Consider the following 22428-nt stretch of genomic DNA (forward strand, 5'->3'; position numbering starts at 1 on the left):
AACAAAGAGCCACCTGTAACCGTCTAACCAGATTAGTTACCTGGAATTGGCACATTCATCCCTGTTCAGTCTCTTTCAAGTCCTCATAAATACCAGCATTGTTTCAGAGGTCATTCAAAACAATGTCTTGTACATTTTCTGGCTACATAGCCTATTTCAGCTTAGGAAGTACTTCCACAAATCTTTCTCATTTGACCCTCGCAATTCTGTGAGATTAAACATCTTCATTCTTATTTTATATGTAAGGAAACCAAAGCTTAAAAATGTGGTCACTTGCCTAAGGTAAGAAAGGTCTAGAGCAGTGGTTCTCAACCTCGGCTGCACATTAGAATCACCTGGGAATCTTTTTAAAATCCTGACTTCTGGGCCTCATCCTCCAGAAATTCTGTTTCCTTGTTATGGGGTGGGGCCACAACAATAGTAACAAAGAAACAGAATTTCCGGAGGATGAGGCCCAGAAATTAAGATTTTAAAAAGATTCCCAGGTGATTCTAATGTGCAGCCAAGGTTGAGAACCACTTTTCTAGGTCATATGCCCTGGGCATTTTTGTTGTTTGGATAATTCCTGAGAGCAGTGGTAGGCACATAGTAAAAACTGTGAGTAAGAACTAGATTTGTGAAGAATAATTTAATTAAATTCAAAGCCAGTAGTCTTTCCTGCTTTCTGTATTAATAGAAAATCTTCAAGCTTGGTTCAGAGAGATCTCCAAGCAAATACTGTCTTTAAATTATGATGATTCTACTGCTGCAGGCAGAAAAACTGTGCAGCTGATACAAGCTTTGGAGGAGGTAAGGCGAGTCTTTTTTTTTAATGCTCTTATTTCTATGAAATTAGCAATTTTAAAAAATATATTTTTTTATTGATTTCAGAGAGGAGAGTGAAGGGAGAGAGATAGAAACATCGATGATGAGAGAGAATCATTGATCGGCTGCCTCCTACAAGCCCCACACTGGGGATCGAGCCTGCAATCCAGGCATATGCCCTGACCAGGAATCAAACTGTGACCTCCTGGTTCATAGATCAACGCTCAACCACTGAGCCACACCAGCCAGGCAGGAAACTCTTTTTAAATGACAGTTCTTGGATCATGAATGATACTTCTGACCCACCCACCAATCTGCTCCTAGAAGTGTATCTAAGAAAATATTTTATCAAAAGCAAAAGTAATACAAATTAATCTGCTCACTGTAATATTATATACAGTGTCCTTAATTTGGGAAAGTAATTAAATGGCCAGCAAGAAGAGAATGGTTGCAAAAATTGTGATATTTCAATTGTGGAAACATGATGTCTCAGAAAAATAATTATGAAAACAAGATAGAAACATTGGGAAAATTGTGGTAAGGAAGTAAAAGCAAAAAGGAAATTGCATTGCATATATCATTTTTAAGTTTGTAAAAAGAATATGCCCTAGAAAAAACTAGAAGGCATACAGAAAAGTGAAATAGTTGTATGATAACTATATGCTTATAAATGGTATGTTTTCTTTTGTGAAATAAAAGTTTATTTTTTTACTTACTCAAAAATGATTGTACCAAAAAGAATTATATACCGTCTCACTCTTAAAATGTTAAGTGTATATTTAACTAGGTTTAAAATGGAGACATTTTAAAACATCAGAGCAATAACTATAAACTCTATTATTTTTAAAACATCACCTATACTCATCTGTAACCCAGTCCAATTGGACTAATTGGTGTAATTAAAAGATATAATTGATATTTTTTTTTCTTGGCAGACATTCTTATAGGCTTGTTAATTTTGCAAGGTTTTTAGGATGGTCACTATTAATGGCCACAAAGTATAATCGAGCATTGTTAGCGTGCCAAATTCCCTGACCATTCCAGAACAGTTGCTCACTTGTACTGTTTTTATTTGGTTGTTTTGGATTTTCTAGTCTGTGGTATAACTATAAACAACTTTGTAAAACTCGGATGGCTTTTTATCTTTTGCGTTATTTAATCTGGCATGTAGCCCAGGCCCCTTGAATTATATACATTAAAGTTCGGGACACGGTGGAATCATTATTTCGTTTTAAAGAGTACATCAAAGGAACTTAATAATGCCATGTGCCAGCACCTTGGTTGTGAAGGAGCTTGCTTTGTTTTTTAGCAACCCTGCAAATCTTCAGAATTAAGAGGATTTCCAGTACGTGTTTATTGATTCCGAACTGGAAATGGGAGTAGTCACTCACGATATCAATCATATATTTACAGGATAAGAAGTCCCGCTCAGTTTCTAACCCTAGAAAGTTTCGCATGGGTTTATGACCTGGCTTACACATTCCTGAAATTATAATTTGAAATTAAAAATTTGCCAGGAAATTCTTCATTAGTAGTGTGCTTTATTTGAAGTGTTTTCAAGGAAAAGCAAACTCCGTAGAGGCCATTCAGGATTTTAAAAGGACGTGTATTTCTGTAACAGGTTCAGGAATTTCACCAGCTGGAATCAAATCTGCAGGTGTGTCAGTTTCTCGCTGACACTCGCAAGTTCCTGCACCAAATGATCCGAACCATTAACATTAAGGAGGAGGTGCTGATCACTATGCACATCGCGGGCGACCTTTCTTTCGCTTGGCAGTTGATTGACAGGTAATGTGGAGAGTCTGACATCTGCCCTTGAAGAAACCACTGTGAATGGCTTCTTACCATTTATCTCTCTTTACAGCTTCACGTCTATCATGCAAGAGAGCATCAGGGTAAACCCGTCCATGGTTACCAAACTCAGAGCTACATTCCTAAAGGTAAGCGGAGACCAGTGAGGTCACATTCTCAGCCACAAGGAGAGGTGGCCTTCATTGTTACCTCATTCATTCAGCCCAACATTTCATCCTTGTAGAAAGCTGGATAATCTTAAGTATAGCTATAGACTGGAAATCGTTAGCAGCTTTTCTATGAGAGCATGGTTTCAAAAGTGCCAGAAGCACTGGCAGTGTGAATAAGTTGGAGCATCTTCCAGAAAATTATTTTTAAATGAAGAAATAGATTTTGTAGTTTTACCAGTATACTAAAAATGTGAACCGTATGGGTCTTTTATTCCCTGGATGTAAATTAGATCCTTTTACTGATTCATTTTTTAAAAATTCTGCATGGGCCTTGCTCTCAAGGTAATATCAGATCATGATAAATGGACAAGTAATTTACGCAATGTCTTCTGACAGAATTACCATGTATATGAATTCTGAGGTGCATTTTCTTTCATATTTAACATCTCTGTCATTGGGGATGGGTTTTATCATCGATGGCACATCATAGTTTAGTTGTCAGCATGTTTTCTCTTTTTAAAAAATTTAATTTTTAAAAATATTGTTTTATTTTTTTAATCATCACCAAGGACAAGCTAAGAGAGAGAGAGAGAGAGAAACATTGATGTGAGAGAAAAACATCAATCGGTTGGGGATAGAACCCACAACCCAGATGTGTGCCCTGGCCGGGAATTGAACCAGCAATCCTTCGGTGCACAGGATGAAGCTCAACCAACTGAGCCACTGGGCAGGTTTTCTTTCTGAGAGGGACATAAATAACGACGTCTCACAGCATGACAGCTTTGCGTGGACTCAGTGCAGGGTCCTTCCACCAGAACGTCTGCTTTCCAGAGGACCAGCCGTCCTCTAGCGCAGTGGCTCTCAGACTTGAGGGCACATGAGCATCCCCTGGGGTGGGGGGTGTCACACACCGATCGCTGGGCCTCACCCCGAGGTCCGACTGAGGAAGTCTGGGTGGGGCAGGAGAACTGGCCTCTGCAGCACGTTCCCAGGTGCTCTTGGTGCTGCTGGTCCAGAGACCGCAGTTTGAGAACCCCTGCTGCAGCCAAAGACTTTCATTGTTTAAACTTACATCCATGTCAGAAACTGTTAATGACATTGAAAAGCTCAGCAGTTGTTGCTCTCTCTTGGGTAAAGCCCAGGAGCTTTGTTATATGTCACGATCTCTGGAAAAAGAGAGACTTCTAGGGCTTTCCGAAACAGGGAAACGGCAGACCTATCGTTTTTCTTCCAGCTCGCCTCTGCCCTTGACCTGCCCCTTCTCCGCATTAATCAAGCCAACAGCCCTGACCTTCTCAGCGTGTCTCAGTATTATTCGGGCGAATTGGTGTCCTACGTGAGAAAGGTAAGAAGTGCATCAAAGCTGTATCATTTTTCTTGGCAAAGTAGCTGCTATTTTAAATACAAAAAGTATGTCTGGGCCCCTATAAAAAGTCCACCCACGTCTCTTTCCCTTGTTAGTATTTGATTCCAGCAATTTGCAGTGGCTGAGAATCAGCGTATTGTTACTGTGGATGTGCAGGTGTGTCTTCACTTTGAAAGAACTTCCATTCCCATTTTTTAAATGCGGGTGGTTTCAACTTCCGTTTTATAGACATAGAAACTGAGGAACAGACTATAGTGGCTTCAGAGTCACAGCATCGCTTGGTAAAAGGAGCCAGATCTAGATCCAGCATGTCCTAGTCCGAACATAACGTTTTCAGGGACTCTGGTCCTTGTTTCAAGAACTTATGAGGCAGCACAGGCCTGGATTCGAAATTGACCTGTGTCACATACTAGCTGAATGGTCTCTGGCCATGTCACTTAGCGTCTCAGAACCTCAGTCTTTTAAAAGCTTGTCATGGTGCAGCACAGGGAATATGGCTGATCATGTTGTAATAGTTGTTTGGGAGCTAGAATTATCAGAGGGATTACTGTGTAAGTTATATAAATATCCAGCATGCTATACACCTGAAACTAATACAGTATTGAATGTCAGCTGTAATTGAAAAATAAATGTAATTAATTAGTTAATTAATTAAAGGTATCCAGCAGCCTGTAAAAATAAATAAAAGTTGGTGATGTGAAAAAGCTACATTTTCTGTAGTGTTTCTATGAGGATTAGCTTTCTGTCCTGTGAGCAGTTCAAGATTGGAGGGGCGTAGCCCTGTGCCTGAGAGCAGGTATTGAAAAAGCTCCTTTAAGCCCCTCAGCATCCCTTCCTGCAGACAGCTGGCTTTGACACACTGGTACCCTTCTTGCTGTCAGAGCATTTATCAGCTAAGAAAAAGGAAAGAGGTGCTTCATTGTTTTCCGTCTTTTCTCTTTCCTTAAAGGTTTTGCAGATCATTCCAGAAAGCATGTTTACTTCTCTTCTAAAGATCATAAAGCTTCAGACCCACGATATCATCGAGGTGCCCACCCGCCTGGACAAGGACAAGCTGAGGGACTACGCCCAGCTGGGCCCACGATACCAGGTGGCTTGTCCCTTTGACTCATGCCTTTCGATATTTAAAACCTAAACCATGAAAGATCACAGGTCTGTGTCACCCGCCGTATCCCTGGGACCCCCAGACCAATTCTGATTTGTTTGTTCCTACACTCAGTGCTAACTCCGTTTGCTATTTTAGTGCCTCCTAAGTTCTTGCATTGTCCTGGTGTCAGTGAGGCCTTGCCTGCCTGAGTATTCTCAGAGGAGGTGGGGGTCTGCTGATCACTGTTCTGTAGAGTAGTCCTGGTGAATCAGGCCTTCGTCTCCCGGGGCTAGAGTGCCTAGACTTTTCATGTTCGGATCCCTGCTTTTACATCCAACCAGTGGCTCGAAATAATCTATGGTCGTTTAACCATGGCCTACAGCCAGACTCGGGGGTCCACTCAGTAGTTAAGCAGCCTCTGAGGTCATTATTCTCAAACACCTCTGCTTTTCTTTCTCCCTGAAAAGTGAAATCAAGTGAAAATTGAAATGTGCTGCCTGGGGTCCTCACATTCATCCCATTGTCAATTTCACACCCTCTGACACAGCTCCACAATTATACCATAAATTTATATACCATAAATTTAGATTCCAAGCTTGGGATTGCCACATCTGTTCCAACATAGCGCCTGTCTACCCGATCAGCGTCTCCTGGTGTTGCCTGAAAACAATGTAGACGGCAGTAAGGGGAGATACCTGCGTAGAGTCTCCACGAGCCTTTTCTACTTGGAAGGGATCATCCATGTCATTGAGTCCTGCCCCCATTTTGTGCATGAGTAACTGAGGCCCAAAGAAGGGAAAACAGTGGGTCAAAGTTTAAAGAACTATTTAATGTCTTCAGACTCAGTTTTCCAAGATGTCTCTCAGGGACACCCCGAAGCCTCATTTCTGACCAGGACACGTGCACACGGGGGTCCTAAAGCTACACGCTCATTCCAGTTGTCTTTGCCCATTTCCAGGACCGTCGGCCAATTATTTTACCTTCCCCTACCAACGGTGGGTCTTTTATCTGAAGTGCTTCACTAACCACTTTGTCTTTGTTAAAGGTTGCCAAGCTGACACATGCGATTTCCATTTTCACTGAAGGCATCTTAATGATGAAAACGACTTTGGTCGGCATCATCAAGGTAACGGCTTTGATGCTGGTCTGTGTGTCCTCATCATGAGACTCTTAGTTTGAATGAATGTGGTATTTATCCCTTGGGGAACAGGGAATGACATCATTCCCGTGTGTGCCTGCTGTTTCACATTCAGCTTCTGAGCTTTATATTACTCATGTATTGATGGAGGAAGAGAGAGCATTATAATCTTTATTTCTCATAATACCCAAGAGTTACTTAAATCTAAGAAAAATCCATTTTATTGACTTTATAATTTAAAAAAAATAGTTTAGTGCCCTTAGACAAAATAGCTGGCTAGTCCTCTCTCTTTCTGCCGCTTCCTTTTCCTTTTCAGTATTTTTATATTGTAACCAGGCGCAGAGAGCTGAGGTCATCCTACCTTATTGTCATTAGCAGGTCATTGTCAACACTGATGCATGTAAGCTGTCTCTTATTTTTCTCTTTCTCTTTTCCTGGGTACCCACAGAGCCCACTCTTTATGTTTGGTTTCTGTCCCTAAACATGCAAGTATCCTTTTTAGCATGTGGTGTTATTTTATGAGTGCATGTGTGTTTTTTATTTACCTAAATTACTGTGTTCTGTCTCTGATTCTTTCTCCACCTCTTCTCATTGGTATTGCTTTTGAAATAAATTACGTTGCTGTGGGTCAGGTAGTTGGTTACTTCTAACTGCTGCACTGATTTCACATTTGACGTAACCACTGCCTGAGGGCAAACACCTGTGTTGCCCAGGGTCTCACCTGTGCCCCCCCCTTTACCATCTCGGAACATGTCCCCATTGCAGACCTGTATAAGAATTTCTGAAATCTACATGCCCAGAGTGGGTCACTGGGTCAGACATGCCTTAATTTATACTTAATTTGTCTCAATACTACCAGGTTGCCTTCTGAAATGACCATTCTCTCTGTATCTCCCACATTTCCCCAATACTTGTTATTTTCCACTTTCTAATGTTTGCTTGCCCACGGGGTATAAAGTGGTATCTCACTGCTGTTCTAGTTTATTATCCTGAGATTAATGATATTCAAGGTGCTTTCATTTTCTTTTCTGTTTATCTGAGAGCAGTAAAACCTGAACATTTCTGATTTTTAATGAAGTGTAAAGCTATTGAATACCCAGGGTAACATTTATGTTAATAAAATCGAAGAAACTAGAGGAAATGAACCTAAAGAGATATGGAACTTACGATCTCTGGAAGTGCTTTAAAAAAGAAATACATTTACCCTTGGAGTATTAATAGAATCCGTTAAACATGCTTTAGTCCTGATGCCAGTTGAATTCAGTTGATATGGCGAAATTATACATGCAGCTTACCACTTCTGACTAATCCATAAAGTAGTGATAAATCCTAGGACCAGATTAAGTATCTTACATGTGAAGTGACCCTTATAAGAAGGATGTAATAAAACCTAACATTTAGCACTAATTATCAAAGCAAAGGCTGCTTAAGAAAGGTGTAAATCATTTGCCCCACACTTTCAGGTAATAAGAGCAGAGGGCATATCGTCCTGACCCCATCCCACCCAGGAGACGACTGTTTTTGCCAGTCTGACAGCCCAGGCCCCTTACGGATCTGGAACCTCCCAATGTGAAGGATCTATTTCAGACACTTGTAAAAAGTAGCAGTTCACTTTAGTCATGACTTAAAGCAAGTGAGATGTACACAGCGATATGTGTTCATTGTTAGAGTTAGCCCCCAAAAGAGTGATAATCTAAGTAGTATTTAATGGTAAGAGAATACATCCTGGTGTGCTCATGCTATGGATGGTCCTGCTGCCGTTCAAAATGAATTTGCCACTGGAAGATTTCCAGGAGTTAAAGTGAAAACAGTGAATTGCAGAACTCTGTGTGTGTGTGTGTGTTATCCCATTTAGATTTTTAAAATTAAATATGCATTTAAGGGCAAATATTTATGTATATAAATGAATAGAGAAAGTTCTGGAAGATCCATATGAAAATGGTTCCCTGTTGCTAAAATGGTTCCCTTTAGGGGAAGGGTTAGAAAGGTGAGGACGGGGTGTGTGAGGGGGGCTTTCTCTCTGCTGTGAACACTCCATAGATGAGTGAAAATCTAGGGAGAACGGGAAGGTCCATTGGAGACCTTTAGATTCCTGAAAACATTGAACTTCTCATCAAACCTGTTCTTATGAGGAATGTTTCTTTGAAAACTTCACGTTACTTCTTTGATTTTACTCTCATTGTTTATATTTATTTATAATTTACCTTTTTATTATAAAATAAAGCATAGATATTAAAAGCTGCAGAAACAATTGTATAGCTTAGTAGATTATTATAAGGTAAATATCATTCGTTTTCACCAACACTTAAGTCAAGACACATAATTTAGCCAGCTCCCACACCTATCCTCCCCCTCATGTGCTCTGACCTAATTTCAGTTTCTCTGTTTATAGTTTTATTATCCAAAAATAAATCTCTCGACGCTATAGTTTACATTTAAAATATATATATCATGTCTTTTACGTCTCTTTTAATCTCCAGGTTTCTTTATTCTTTTTTTCTATTGAAGAACCCAGGCCTTCGACTGGTATTCTCCCAGTCTGGATTTTGCTGATTGCATAGCCATGCTGTCGTGCAGCATGTTATTCTGGCTTTTGTAATTCCGCAGCTTTCATTGCATTTATCTTCCTTGAAGTTTAGACGTAACCAAATGCAGATGGAACCCATCAATTACCTTTATGACGTTCTGAAATAATGATTCTTTACAGATTAAAAAGAGAGACAAGTCTCAAGGAATCCAAAGGATGCCGTGAAGCTATTTAATGTTTACCGGTCTGATAGGAGACTGTTTTTGGGGAATAACAAAAGCTTTCTCATTACAGAAAAAAAGAATCAGCAAAATACGCTTAGGGAACAGATTTTCTTTCATATTTTATCTCCTAATTTCCAACACCATTCCCAGGGTGCTAAAAGGAGAGAGAATTGTTCCATCTGCAGAGCATCCAACCTAAACCTTGAGTTGCCCATATGGCTGTAGAGGCCCTGAGGTAACATCCAGAGGAAAAACGCACTGACTTCAATTGCAGACCCGTTATTCTGCCCCCTCCTGGTGATAAGAAAAGGAAGTTTAACTTGTAATGAAGTGATTAAAACGTGAGACAATTTGAAACTTCCATACCCACCCACCACCTTTGAAACGTCATGTTGTAAAATTATCATGAGTTTTACTGAGGTAAACCAGATCCTAAAGAGGTGACAGGCCTGATAATTCCGTCCTACTGAGCAGATCACAGAGGGACAGGAAGGGACAGCAGTCCCACTCCTTTAGAAAAGAGGTGGAAAGCGCTCCACTGGAAGTTCTTTCCTCTGGGCTTGGGGACCCGGCTTTTTCTCACTGCCGCTAATTACTCTTCGATTTTCACCCAGGTGGATCCCAAACAGTTGCTGGAAGACGGGATAAGGAAAGAGCTCGTTAAACGTGTTGCTTTTGCTCTTCATCGGGGATTGATCTTCAACCCTCGAGCCAAGGTACCAGATGACCAAACTACATCTGTCCTTTCTCTTGCTGTCTATTCAGTTTGAAAAAATGGACTAGAGCATCACTTTTAACTATTGTGAACAAGACCCTTCCTCCTAACATATATCTGATAGCTGATTTTCAGTACAATCAATAGATGTGCCTTTTGATCCAATATGGTAATGTATTCATATTATGAAAAAATCCGCCCTAACCGGTTTGGCTCAGTGGATAGAGCGTCGGCCTGCGGACTGAGGGGTCCCAGGTTCAATTCCGGCCAAGGGCATGTACCTTGGTTGTGGGCACATCCCCAGTGGGGAGTGTGCAGGAGGCAGCTGATTGATGTTTCTCTCTCATCGATACTTCTAACTCTCTATTCCTCTCCCTTCCTCTCTGTAAAATATCAATAAAATATTTTTTTTAAAAAAAATAAATAAATAAATAAATCCTTTCTAAAATCGGTCCTGTTTTTCTTTACCTGTTGATCCGCTAATATTTTTTTAATCCTCAACTGAGGATATGTTTTTATTGATTTTAGAGAGAAAGGAAGGGAGAGACAGAGAGAGGGGGAGAAAGAGGCCTTGATGTGAGAGGGAAACATCGATCGGTTGCCTCCCATACATCAACCAGGGATTGAACCCCCAACCTTTTGGTGTATGGGACAATGCTCCAAACAACTCAGCCACCAGCCAGGGCTGAACCCCTAATTTAAGAATTGAACTGATGTTTGTAATCCAGAGTTACTTCTTCTAGATACAGAACTTAATCGTAAAGCAAATAGAAAGTAAGTTTTTATTTGTTGAATGTATTAAGGAATATGGTCATTTTTCTCAGGAGAAAAAAGAAATAGGCCTGAAATTTATTTATATATATATATATATATATATATATATATATATATATATATATAGTACTTTTCACATCAGGAAATTCAGTTTAAAATAGTTGAAGTGTTTTAAGATAGATATACTCATCAAATGATGTGTGAGAAATCAACATTAATTTTTTATATTCTTTTGTATGAGGCTTCCTTCCCAGGTGAATGAAATCTATTCCTTGCTGAATGTCGGACCTTGGTTACCACTGATCCTAGATGAGTAGGAAATGAGCATTTTCCAAGGCGTCTTGAACTATCAGTGTGGTCTCTTAGGGGATCATTTAAAGTCCAGCGTGGATATTAGTGGTTAACAGCCTCCTGCAATATGATAGAATTTGTGTTTCCCCTTTTGCACAGCCAAGTGAATTGATGCCCAAGTTGAAAGAATTGGGAGCGACCATGGACGGATTTCACCGCTCTTTTGAATACATACAGGACTATGTCAACATTTATGCTCTGAAGATTTGGCAGGAAGAAGTATCTCGTATTATAAATTACAATGTCGAGCAGGAATGTAATAATTTCTTACGAACAAAGGTATCTAAGTGTATTTTTAAATTCTTGACTGTGTTTGTTATTTCTGACTTTTAAAATACATATCCTAGACTTCAGAAATGCCAACAAGAAAGTTTATTTAAACAGTGACTAAAATCAGTAAGCACTAGAAAGTCACAAATATCCAGAGTACCTATAGGAGCTGTGAGGGTTTCAAGGTTTATATGATACCTGACCTTTGGGAGTTCACTGTCCTATGGAGAAAACAAGATTAAATGGTTGCAGAATGAATCCATTTGTTATCATTGTTATAACTCAAGTGATCGAGAATTCAGAAGACTTAGAGGTCAGTTGGGTTTGATCAGAGTATATACCTAAGAGCGGAATTGCTGGGCCATATAGTAATTCTTTATGTAGCTTGATGAACCAACAAGCTATTTACCACAGTGCCTGCACCATTTTTATTTCCGCCAGCAATATCTGAGGGTTCTAATTGCCTAATTCTTCCACATCCTTGCCAACACTTGTTTTCTTTTTTAAAAAAAAAAAAAAATTATACCCATCCTAATTGGTATGAAGTGGTATTTCATGTGGTTTTGATTTGCATTTTCCAAGTGACTAATGATTTTGAGCATCTTTTCCTGTGTTTTTTGGCCATTTCTATATCTTCCTTGAAGAAATGTCTATACAAGTCCTTTGCCTATTTTTTAATTGGGTTGTAGGAGCACCAAATTCTTAAGTATCACAGCTGAGAAGTTAGATTTTAGTAGTTAGCAAGGAGCTACTCTATATGCTTTTAATTAGAGAATTGATGATTCATGCATTGAAACATTAAATATCTTCCAGCCTTGTGATATTTTGGGTTTTGTTATTACATTGACATGTGTTAGCTCATGAGCCAAAAGCCAGATGTCTCTGTGTCTCTTCTTACTTATCCTCATTCATGTTACTTTTTCACAAATGTTTCTTTTTTAATAAATGTTATATATGGCATTTTGGAATGACTATTAACACAGTTTTAAAAGTTTCCTTTTTGAAACTAAGGAGCACTCATTGTCGCTCTTTATGTAACATTATCCTTATAAAGCTGCTAGAGGCCCGGTGCACAAAAATTTGTGCACTCAGGGGGGTCCCTCAGCCCGGCCTGTGCCCTCTCGAAGTCTGGGACTCCTCGGGGGATGTCCACCTGCTGGCTTAGGCCCGCTCCCCGGGGGATTGGGCCTAAGCTGGCAGTCAGACATCCCTCTGGCAGCCCAGGAGCCCTCGGGGGATGTCCACTTGCCAGCGGGGAGCAGGCCTAAGCTGCAGTCGGACATCCTTAGCGCTGCTGAGGAGGCGAGAGAGGCTCCCGCCATCACTGCTGTGCTGGCAACCATCAGCCTGGCTTGTGGCTGAGCAGAGATCCCCCTGTGGGAGCACACTGACCACCAGGGGGCAGCTCCTGCATTGAGCATCTCCCCCCTGGTGGTCAGTGTGTGTCATAGGGACCAGTCATTCCCAGTCGTTCTGCTGTTAGGGTCAATTTGCATATTACCCTTTTATTATATGCCTGGTGCATGGGTGGGGGCTGGCTGGTTTGCCCTGAGGGGTGTCCTGGATCAGGGTGGGGGTCCCACTGGGGTGCCTGGCCAGCCTGGGTGAGGGGCTGAGGGCCGTTTTCAGACTGGCCACACCCCCTTCAGGGTGGGGGTCCCTGCTGGAGTGCCTGGCCAGTCTGGGTGAGAGGCTGAGGGCTGCTTGCAGGCTGGCCACGGCCCCCAGCCACCCAAGCTCCCAGTGGAGGCTGGCTGGAAGCAGGTATCTGGGATTTATTTATCTTCTATAATTGAAACTTTGTTGCCTTTAGCAGAGGCCACAGCCGGCCAGGGCAGGCGAGAAGCTTGGCTTCCTCCATCACCGGGGAAACCAAGTCTCCTGCTTGCTCCAGCTCTGTGGCTGCCGGCCGCCATCTTGGTTGGGTTAATTTGCATATAGTCACTCTGATTGGCTGGTGGGCGTGGCTTGGGCGTGGTGAAGGTACGGTCAATTTGCATGTTTCTCTTTTATTAGATTAGATTTGGGAAAAGCATAACTAGGTTACCTGGTCAAAGATGTACCAAATATTTGTTTTTTTCTTCTAGATTCAAGACTGGCAAAGTATGTACCAGTCCACTCATATTCCAATACCAAAGTTTACCCCTGTGGATGAGTCTGTGACGTTTATCGGTCGGCTCTGCAGAGAAATCTTGCGGATCACAGACCCAAAGTAGGTGCATCTGAACTCCACTGGCCTTGAACACCAGGGACGATCGAAGTCTACACATATGTTGCATATACTGAGGTCACAGCATTGCTTATTGAAATTCACTTTTTTGAGACTACGTATTTTCCTCAGTCCAAAGAGATAGAGATCAAAACAACCCTAAGGTTTGTTTGGCCACCTATGCTCCTCTTGCTCCCCATTTAACATTCTACTTGCTTGGACCAGTGGACATCCCAATATATCAAATTATTTTTTAAATTACAAATTGCTTCTCTGTATCTAGTAGCGTGTGTGCGTGAACGAGCACACGCACACACACACACACACACACACACATTCCAGCCACAGGGTCTTGCACTTGTCGGTTCATATCCTGGCCTTTTAAGATGACCCTGACCCTCTTGTTTCTTAGCCTGTACCAAGGCACCTTTGATAGCAAGAACTAACCTTTTCCTGAGCATTTACCTTGTGCTCTCTTCCCAGAACATGATCTGCGTTCTTTCACTTACTCATTACAAGAGTTTTATGAGGTAGGCACTGTTACTCTTTCCCTTTTAAAAATGAAGTGACTGAGGCACAGAAAAGATAAGTCACTTGCCCAAAATCTCACAGAGTTAGTAAATGGTGGACCCAGAATACACACCAGGAACCAGCTCTTAAGTCCTGTGGCGATCAAGGGCAGACCACATAGGCACATAGGTTTGCATGCAGTGAGTCACAGTTTATAGAGTCACAAAAACTTAGATAATCAAAACTGCCCTTGTCAATATGTAAACTTAATCCAAAAATCCCATCGGAAATGAGTGTTGTCTAAGAGTAATTGATCCAAACCTTTTTTAGCTCCTCCTTTCTTGGTGCCCACGGGTTCATCACTGAATCCTTTCTAGAAAACTACCCCCAGATGCCACACTAATAGTTACAGAGGGTTTAAGCACGATAGGGGCTTTCAGGTCAAGTGTTGACTTGATCGTCAGTGCTGGGAGCCTCGTGAGTGACAAAGTGCCAGCACTGGGCAATGGAGGGCACACCTCGAAGCCTGAAAGATTTCCGTGTGCAGTTCTGGAAATCTCTCACTCTTCTCATTTACTTCCAGAGTTACATCTCCCAGCCCTCGTGGCTCTCACTGCCTCCCAAGTTCCATTTCGGTAAAGTCGCATTCTGGTTCTTAGAATTGGGCACGTCATGTGTGGAGTGTGAAATTGCCGGGCCTGGGAATCCATGCCAGACCTGCCAAGTCAGACTCCCCAGGAGTGGGTTTGGCCATCTGCTTGTAACATAGTCTACCAGTGATTCAAGGTCCCGGCCCCACGTGTGGAACCGTTAAAATGGTGGTTGAGAGTGTGGTGTGGGAATCAGGCCTCTCGAGCCTCAGTTACCTCACCTGTAGAGAATGGGCCACTTCCTCTCATGAGGAAGAAAAAGAGAGCACACGGGAGGAGCTCTGCCCAGCGCCTGGCCTGGGAGAAGTGCTCAGCAAAAGGCTGCTTATCGTCATGGTCACGCTCCTGAGTCTAAACGAAGTCATTGTTGCTACCAGAACTGGGAGAAAGAGGAAATGGCTTGTCATTGTACTCTCAAATGTTACATAGGATTCAAAGTTTCTTTCTTACCAAAGTGCAGATAATACATGACTTGTCCCCAGTTTCTGGAAATTTAAAGATAGGCCCCATGGAGAGACACCCGGGCCCTAAAGTCCTCCAGCCTGACACCCAAGTCTAACCTTGTCCTCTTGGCATGACTCCAAGCAGCAGCCCAACCAGCGACATAGTGTAGGGCAGGAAAAGGGGGTGCAGTGCAGTGCACCGCCCTGGTCCCTCAGGCATCGCCGTGAAGGTGCATACGCTGGGTGCCTGCAGGCAGAGGTTATTCAGCACGAGCCATGTCCCCGCTGTTTTCCATGTCTGATGCCCCAAAGCCGAGGAGTCCTCCATCTCTTAAGGATGACTCAGCTGCTTCTGGGCTTTGGGTGTGTTTTGTGTTGCAGGATGACATGTCACATCGACCAGCTGAACACATGGTATGACATGAAAACGCACCAAGAAGTGACCAGCAGCCGCCTCTTCTCGGAAATCCAGACCACGCTGGGGACCTTCGGGCTGAACGGGCTGGACAGGCTGCTGTGCTTTATGATCGTGAAGGAGCTCCAGGTGAGCTCGGCGAGACGGGAGTGGGCCACTCCACTTTCCTTTCATCCTTTCCCTTACTGACGTGTATGAAACTCCGGTAGGTATGTAAGGACGGGAAGCAACTAGAATCTCGCAGCCAGCATAGTATTTTTGTGGGCAGATGGTTTTTGTGAGTTTCATCTTGGGAAGATAAGACTTTTTCTCATTGAAGCCAGCAACTAGCTCCTCCCAAAAGTGGATGTTTCTGATGGGAACCGGAGGCAGCTGCTTCTCGTGACCCTCCTTACAGCGTGGTATGAGGTGGGCCAGTCTGTGTGCTACTGAACGATTAGGTAACTGGAGTACTTGCTCATCTTATTCATTATATTTGGTTCTTTGATTTTGCCTTTTTCTTGTTCTAGAATTTCCTCAGTATGTTTCAGAAAATTATCATGAGAGACAAAACTGTGCAGGATACTTTAAAAACCCTCATGAATGCTGTCAGCCCCCTCAAAAGCATTGTAGGTAAGTGTTCTGAAACTAGCCTGAGCTGCAGATAACACTGTAACCTTTCCAAATTCACTAAATAGAAAATTATATTTTAACCTTTCAGCCAATTCGAATAAAATTTATTTTTCCGCCATTGCCAAAACACAGAAGATTTGGACAGCTTATCTCGAGGCTATAATGAAGGTATGTTGTGGAAGAAAGGGTGATAATGCTGTGTTTTTTTAATTATTAATTTCTTATAATTTTACTGCTCAAAGAAAGCCACTCTTCTTTTGTCATTAAAACAAAAACACTTCAATTTGTCATTATTTCTGTAATTTGTTTGTCTCTTTATCTTCCTCTCTTGGGGCTGTTCTTCACTATGCTTTTTATTGGCCTGTGGGTTTTTTTTGCTCAAGGAATCTGTTTCTTTCTGAAATGCCTTTTGGCAAGAAGTGCTTTCACACAGGAAATGGGAAATTAATCGTCCATCTCACAAAAACGTCCATTCCGTGACTGCTCTGTCCGGTTACAGATCGTTTATCTCCTTCCCCTCTGTCTGCATGGATGTTAAAAGCCAGGTTCTCTGGGGCATAAAGCGTCCTTACACTGCAAATAGGACACTGTGTCCCTGGAAATGAACGGGAAAGTGAAATGAGGAGATTAATTTGCTGGATGGAAATCAGCTTGTGGAACCCGCTCTCTGCTCTCCTGCCTGGCACTGTGACGGGCGCTCTGAGTCTTCCCAGTGTCCTTCTCTTGTCGCTTGATGACCCGAGACATTCGACAGCCCTTTCCTGGCACTCGTTATGTACAAAGCATCGTCAGTTGTTGGGTGACACAAAGTTAAAGGAAACGCTGCCTGTCTCCTCAGAATACCTATTGACAGTCTGTCTGCTAGATTTCCTGCTGGAAAACTGATTCATGGTTAAAAGTGTCCCATAAAGGAAAAGCCTAGAATGCCATAGGAATTTGCAAAAGTTCCATTCTCTTGTTCCCAGTGACAGAAGTTGCTCATTGAGTCAATACTCATTGTTGTCTTGGCCAAACTCACAATGTATTTCCCATCATTTCAGTGAGTTGTTTATGGGTGTGTGTTTAATTTAGAAACAAACAGAATAGGCAACACTAGGAGCCTTTGGCCTCTTGTTATGAAACCTGATGTTCCGTCACCAAGTGACTTTCAAATACTGAGAGCTTCTCAGGCCGAGTTTCTAATCGTGGGAAAACCTGGGCAGAGTGAGGAGTGGCCTGAGGTCGGTCTGTGGGAGCCGAGGGAGGCGACGGGTTCTCGGGGAAGGCTTGGGCGTGTTCTGCTTGGTGGCCAGGCAGTTCGAAGGCCACTGTCTGTTACGGACCACGGTTCGTTGTCATAGCTGGTGACTCTGCAGTAGCCAAGTATTGGGCCTTAGTGACCTTTGCCTAAAGCCCCAGGGACAAGTTTGTCACCTTGGAAATAACCTGCTGTTCAATAGTGACCATAGCCACTAGCCACGTGTTGTGATGTTGAGCACCTAAAACGTGCCTTGGGGGGCCGAGAAACCGAACCTTTAATCTTATTTCATTTAAATCAGTTTAAATAAATAGCCACATGTGGCTAGTGGCTGCTGTATTTCTAGAGAAATCATGGCAAAAGAGATGATCCAAATATCTCTAAATAGGCAATTAAATGGGTAGAATGAGCTCCAGTGTTGTATGAAAGGCTTGGAGTAAGTAAGCACCAAAAAGAGAAAGTGTTGGTCACCGATATTCAGTGTGCTTTAAATGAGAACAAGTTATGTTAAACTGACTTTATTTGTTTCCATTTCTAGATTGGTACTTTCAAGGGAACCCTTGACATTGAGTATCTGGAATTAAGCAAGGAATTAGATGGGCCAGATACAAGGTTGGAGGCACATTTTTGAGTGGCTTGAGAGAACCCACTGTTTTCTTGGCTTGCCCTATTCTGACTTTAAAGTAATATTTTTCTGTAACAAACGGTTTCTCACTTATAAATAGCATTTTTTACAAAGGCTTTTATTTTCCTCACCCAAGTAGAATGATAGTCTGGTTAGAATAATGGTCGAAAGTAATACATTTGAGGTCATTTTAACACTGTAACTGTTACAAGCTTCATTTATCTAAATGATAACTTGTCTTTTTGTTTGTAGAGAAGGCCACTCTCTTTTTCTTAATTTTTTTCTGCTCCCAACAACTCAGAGTAAATGTGTTCATTTCCCCTTTGTTGTTGCTGTTTTATAAAACAGCCTCCCCTCCTGCCCCTCCGCTCCCCATCACTAACCATTTAGGGATACCTCTCCTAGAATGGAACATGAGAAACGTACTGGCACAGAAAGTTATGCTGTTGTCTTTATGATGCCAACAAGTTTATGGGAGCAGGCTGAAATCTATCTCAAGCCAGATCCCTAAGTAGTTTCTATCACCTCATTGTTCCTTGGGAATTACAGTGGTTGATGCACTGTGTTGACATAACTGTTTCACCAATCTGTTTTTAATAGTCTGGTAATTACCTTTGGGTACAGTTGGCTCCCAGGATCCTATCTGCTTTATTTTGTGCTCATGAAAGATTATTCTGAGACAGTGTCTGTGTGCTTCACCACATTCCAGTAGGGGTTCAAGGTACAAAAACAAGGTTAAGGACCCCTAGACTTGGGTGTAGCATCGTTAGGGGACTTTCTTGGTAGATTTTATGTGGATTATTATTTTTTAACCTAGATTATTACATGATGTTTATCCTGAGTGATGTAGAACACATATTCACCAAATTTTAGAGTATTCGAGGGAATGGCATCCTGAGCACTTATTTCGATGAGGACAAATAAAGGAGGTAGGGCTGCTCCTAGCAGCTACTACACTTGGAGAACTTATTCCCAAAGAGCAAACATAGAGCTCCAAAACAGACACCTTTAACCATGGACACTGAGCATCACCGGGCCCCTTTGCAGAATACTAGACCCGGGGCTATGCTGAGGTCGGCACACTGGAGTCCATCCGGTTTCCTGGCGTGGGCTCTTGTGCTCCATCGGGGTGACGTTGCTCTCAGCAGGGAGCCAGTCCAGGCAGTCCCCCCATTTTCCTGTAGAACCTGTGACCCTCCAGTGAAAAGTGTTTGCCTCCTTCCCGTCGCTGAGATGCCCACCTGCCCCACCTGTTCTTTCTCTGGCTTGTTCACAGGTGGGACAGATGCAGATTCTGAGACAACAGATTGCCAACGAATTAAATTACTCTTGTCGATTTGACTCCAAACATCTGGCAGCCGCCCTGGAGAATCTCAATAAGTAAGTGCCAGCATTTGAAAGAGCCCGATTCTTCCGTACCTACTCGAAACGTTAAGTTCTTTTTGGGTAAGAAGGGTCTCTGCATGAATAGGCTGCTTCCTGTGTGTGTGTGTGTGTGTGTGTGTGTGTGTGTCTTTTTCTTGATGGACTCATTTCTTCAACCAACAAATATTGATCACTTAACACATACCAGACACTGTAGTAGGTACTTACACAGATTGAGAAAGCAATTACAGTTGGCCTCTGAACACCATGGGTTTGAACTGTTTGGGTCGACTTATAATATAGATTTTTTTTCAATAAATACTATAAGTGTTTTTTCTCTTATGACTTTCTTAACACTTTTCTCTAGCTTACTTTAAAAATACAGCATATAATACATACAACTTACAAAATGTGTTAATCAGTGTGTATGTAATCAGTAAGGCTTCTGGTCAACAGTAAGCTATTCGTATTTAGGTTTTGAGGAGCCAAAAGTTATACATGGGTTTCCGATTGCACATGTTGTTCGAGGGTCAACTGTTACCAAAACCCCCACTTGGCTGTCCACAGGACTGAGTCACTGAGCATCCTGTGGGCAGTTAGAAGTGTTTTCTTTGCGAGGCGTGGCTCTGGGCACACATCCTGGGTACAGTCCTTCTCCAATGAGTGGTTCTCATTCCAAGCTCCCTACTTAAGTAATTCTTGCTTCTTGGTCAAACAGTTCAGTCAGTTCACAAAACTTGAGTGGTGAAAGCATTTGATCTGGGTGAATTCCAGAAGATAAAGCAATTTGAGGTTAAATTTTCCATGTATACCCAATCGCAGGCCTGGCACTGGAGAATGAGAAGGATCAAGCCCTCGTTTTCCAGAGGAGGACACTGAGGCCCTGAAAGATTACATCATAGTCTGTACTAACTGTTGTAAAATTCCGTATATTTCTAACATGTATCACTGCTTTGTGTTTCTTCCACACAGGGCTCTCCTAGCAGACATCGAAGCCCACTACCAGGACCCCTCCCTGCCTTACCCCAAAGAAGATAACACACTCTTATATGAAATCACAGCCTACTTGGAGGCAGCTGGCATTCACAACCCACTAAATAAGGTTGATGATTAAAATGTATAATGGTGTGGTGGGAGACACGTGGTCCACAGAGGCGCTTTGGCCCGAGTAGCAGATCACTGGGCTAAAGTCCTGGGAGAACCTGGGTTCAGATCCCAGCACCTCCCTTCCTTCACTCAAGTCCCCGCCCCTCTGAGCTCCTTTTTCCCACAGGTAACAGGAGGGTGTGCTCACACCTTTCCTGCCTGACTCTGGCTGAGGGACTCAGATGATAGTGTTTGCCAGAGCTCCTTAACAAGCAAAACGGGCTCTGTCTGTAAGAGACTCCTTTTAGGCTTGTCCAGGGTTTGATACCTGAATTGCAACCAAATGGTGGCATTGATCCTTCCTGCTTGTGTCTGATGGTATCACAGCTGTAGCCTGGGGCTCCTAACGCCCCTGCAATCCCGACCTCCGAAGTCCCCTGAGAACTGGACGTTTTCTCACAAGTTGGTATCAGATCTCCTTTGGTGGCAACACCTGTTCCTGTGAACGTTCATGTTCTGATGACTTTGATTATAGGATGTTATCTAGCCCTATATTACCTTGGTAAAACCTATAACGTGAAATTTTGAAATCTGTATGATCCCCTGGGTGTTTTGGTTAAAAGATTATGACCCTAGATAGCAGCTCACATTTTTTGAGTACTTACAATGACCAAGCACTGAAACGTGCCATTGTTGGGCAAGGAGCCCGAGGCTCAGAGGCGGATCATGTTCCTCGTCCCAGTGGATCTTGTCCCAGTCGATCTCGGTCTCACAGCAACTCTATGAAACATGCCATTGTTGGGTGAGGAACCTGAGGCTCAGAGGTGGATCACGTCCCCGGGCTCCTCACTAGTTAGTGTGGAGCCAGGCAGTCTGAGTAGAGCCCTGCTCCCCAGCCAGAACGTGTCTCTGTACTCAGGCTGCTGGGGGGGAGGGAGAGGGCTAAGTATCTACCTCCTGCCAGGTGAGCTGGGAGGGAGACTGCTCTGTGACACTGCCCAGGGCTCAGCAAATGACAGGAGACATCTGCTTGCTTTCTGCGTGTGTCCTGCCACGCGCAGCCCTGTGGAGCTTTCCTTCCTTCTGCCTCCTCCCCACCCTCCCTCTGTCCTCCCTTCATCCCTCCAGCTTTGCCTTGACTATTGTACTTGCTTTCCTTTCTATCCCACTCCTGCTCATCACTCTTTTCCTCCCTCCCTTTGTTAATGACATTCAGAGGATTGTGAGGAGGGAGGAGTAGCCGTTAATCTCTAAGCAAAAATGTTCCTTCCCCAGGGGGCTAATTGTTATGTAGGTATTTATGTTTTCGGGGATCCAGTGATGTTAAATAAACTCCGAAGGCAGCAAATTAGTGGAACATCCTAGTTTTAGGTGGTCTGAAAAGGAAATTGAAATAAAAAGGAACCCTTCCATTTATAAATGTGTTCTGCAGTGTTGTGCAATGTGAAAAAACATCCATTTTTTGTACCTTTCTCTTTCCAGATATACATAACAACCAAGCGCCTACCCTACTTCCCCGTTGTCAACTTTCTATTTCTGATCGCTCAATTGCCAAAACTTCAGTACAACAAAAACCTAGGTATGAGATGAATCTATTATTTGCAATAAGTAGCAATATCAATAGATCAATAACTAACAAAACAGCTCTTTGTATAGAATGCTATGTCACATATTTTCTTAATTAAATCTATGTTTATAAAATCCATATCTTTGGGCCTCTGAAACTTAATGCCCCTCCATGAAATGGGGACAGTGAATTTCCTATCAACCTACCATAGTCCACCTTTATTTCCAGTGGTTAATTATTCAACTTGTAAAAGGTGTGGGGCCTTGGCTTCTTTCCTTTCTGTAAAGTTTAGGCAACCGATTATGGTTCTGCCTCCTGCCCACCCCCTACTGGGGATCGAGCCTACAACCCAGGCATGTGCCCTGACTGGGAGTTGAACTGTGACCTCCTGGTTCATAGGTCGATGGTCAACCACTGAGCCACACCAGCCAGGCTCATTTATATTTTTTATATCTTTAAATTTTTCTACAATCGCATGCTGTAATTATATAA

General features: G+C 42.6%; 1 protein-coding gene across 5 annotated transcripts in view; it reads left to right on the forward strand.

The window, feature by feature from the left end:
- The window catches only part of WASHC5 (WASH complex subunit 5), a 62439-nt gene that overhangs the window by 20566 nt on the left and 19445 nt on the right, over positions 1-22428 (forward strand). For all 5 annotated transcript variants that reach the window (XR_002828622.1, XM_014453679.2, XM_023751933.1 and 2 more), the window contains 15 exons: positions 677-789; positions 2426-2592; positions 2669-2744; positions 4000-4110; positions 5081-5221; positions 6264-6344; positions 9722-9823; positions 11047-11226; positions 13305-13429; positions 15411-15573; positions 15954-16056; positions 16145-16224; positions 19195-19298; positions 20256-20385; positions 21852-21948. Coding sequence is in view for 4 of the 5 variants with exons in the window: in XM_014453679.2 (XP_014309165.1) it covers positions 677-789; positions 2426-2592; positions 2669-2744; positions 4000-4110; positions 5081-5221; positions 6264-6344; positions 9722-9823; positions 11047-11226; positions 13305-13429; positions 15411-15573; positions 15954-16056; positions 16145-16224; positions 19195-19298; positions 20256-20385; positions 21852-21948 (1773 nt within the window). In the remaining variant the exon portion in view is untranslated. The remainder of the gene's footprint in view (positions 1-676; positions 790-2425; positions 2593-2668; positions 2745-3999; positions 4111-5080; positions 5222-6263; positions 6345-9721; positions 9824-11046; positions 11227-13304; positions 13430-15410; positions 15574-15953; positions 16057-16144; positions 16225-19194; positions 19299-20255; positions 20386-21851; positions 21949-22428) is intronic.

This window comes from Myotis lucifugus, unplaced genomic scaffold (assembly GCF_000147115.1).
Source record: "Myotis lucifugus unplaced genomic scaffold, Myoluc2.0 scaffold_27, whole genome shotgun sequence".
NCBI lineage: Eukaryota > Metazoa > Chordata > Mammalia > Chiroptera > Vespertilionidae > Myotis > Myotis lucifugus.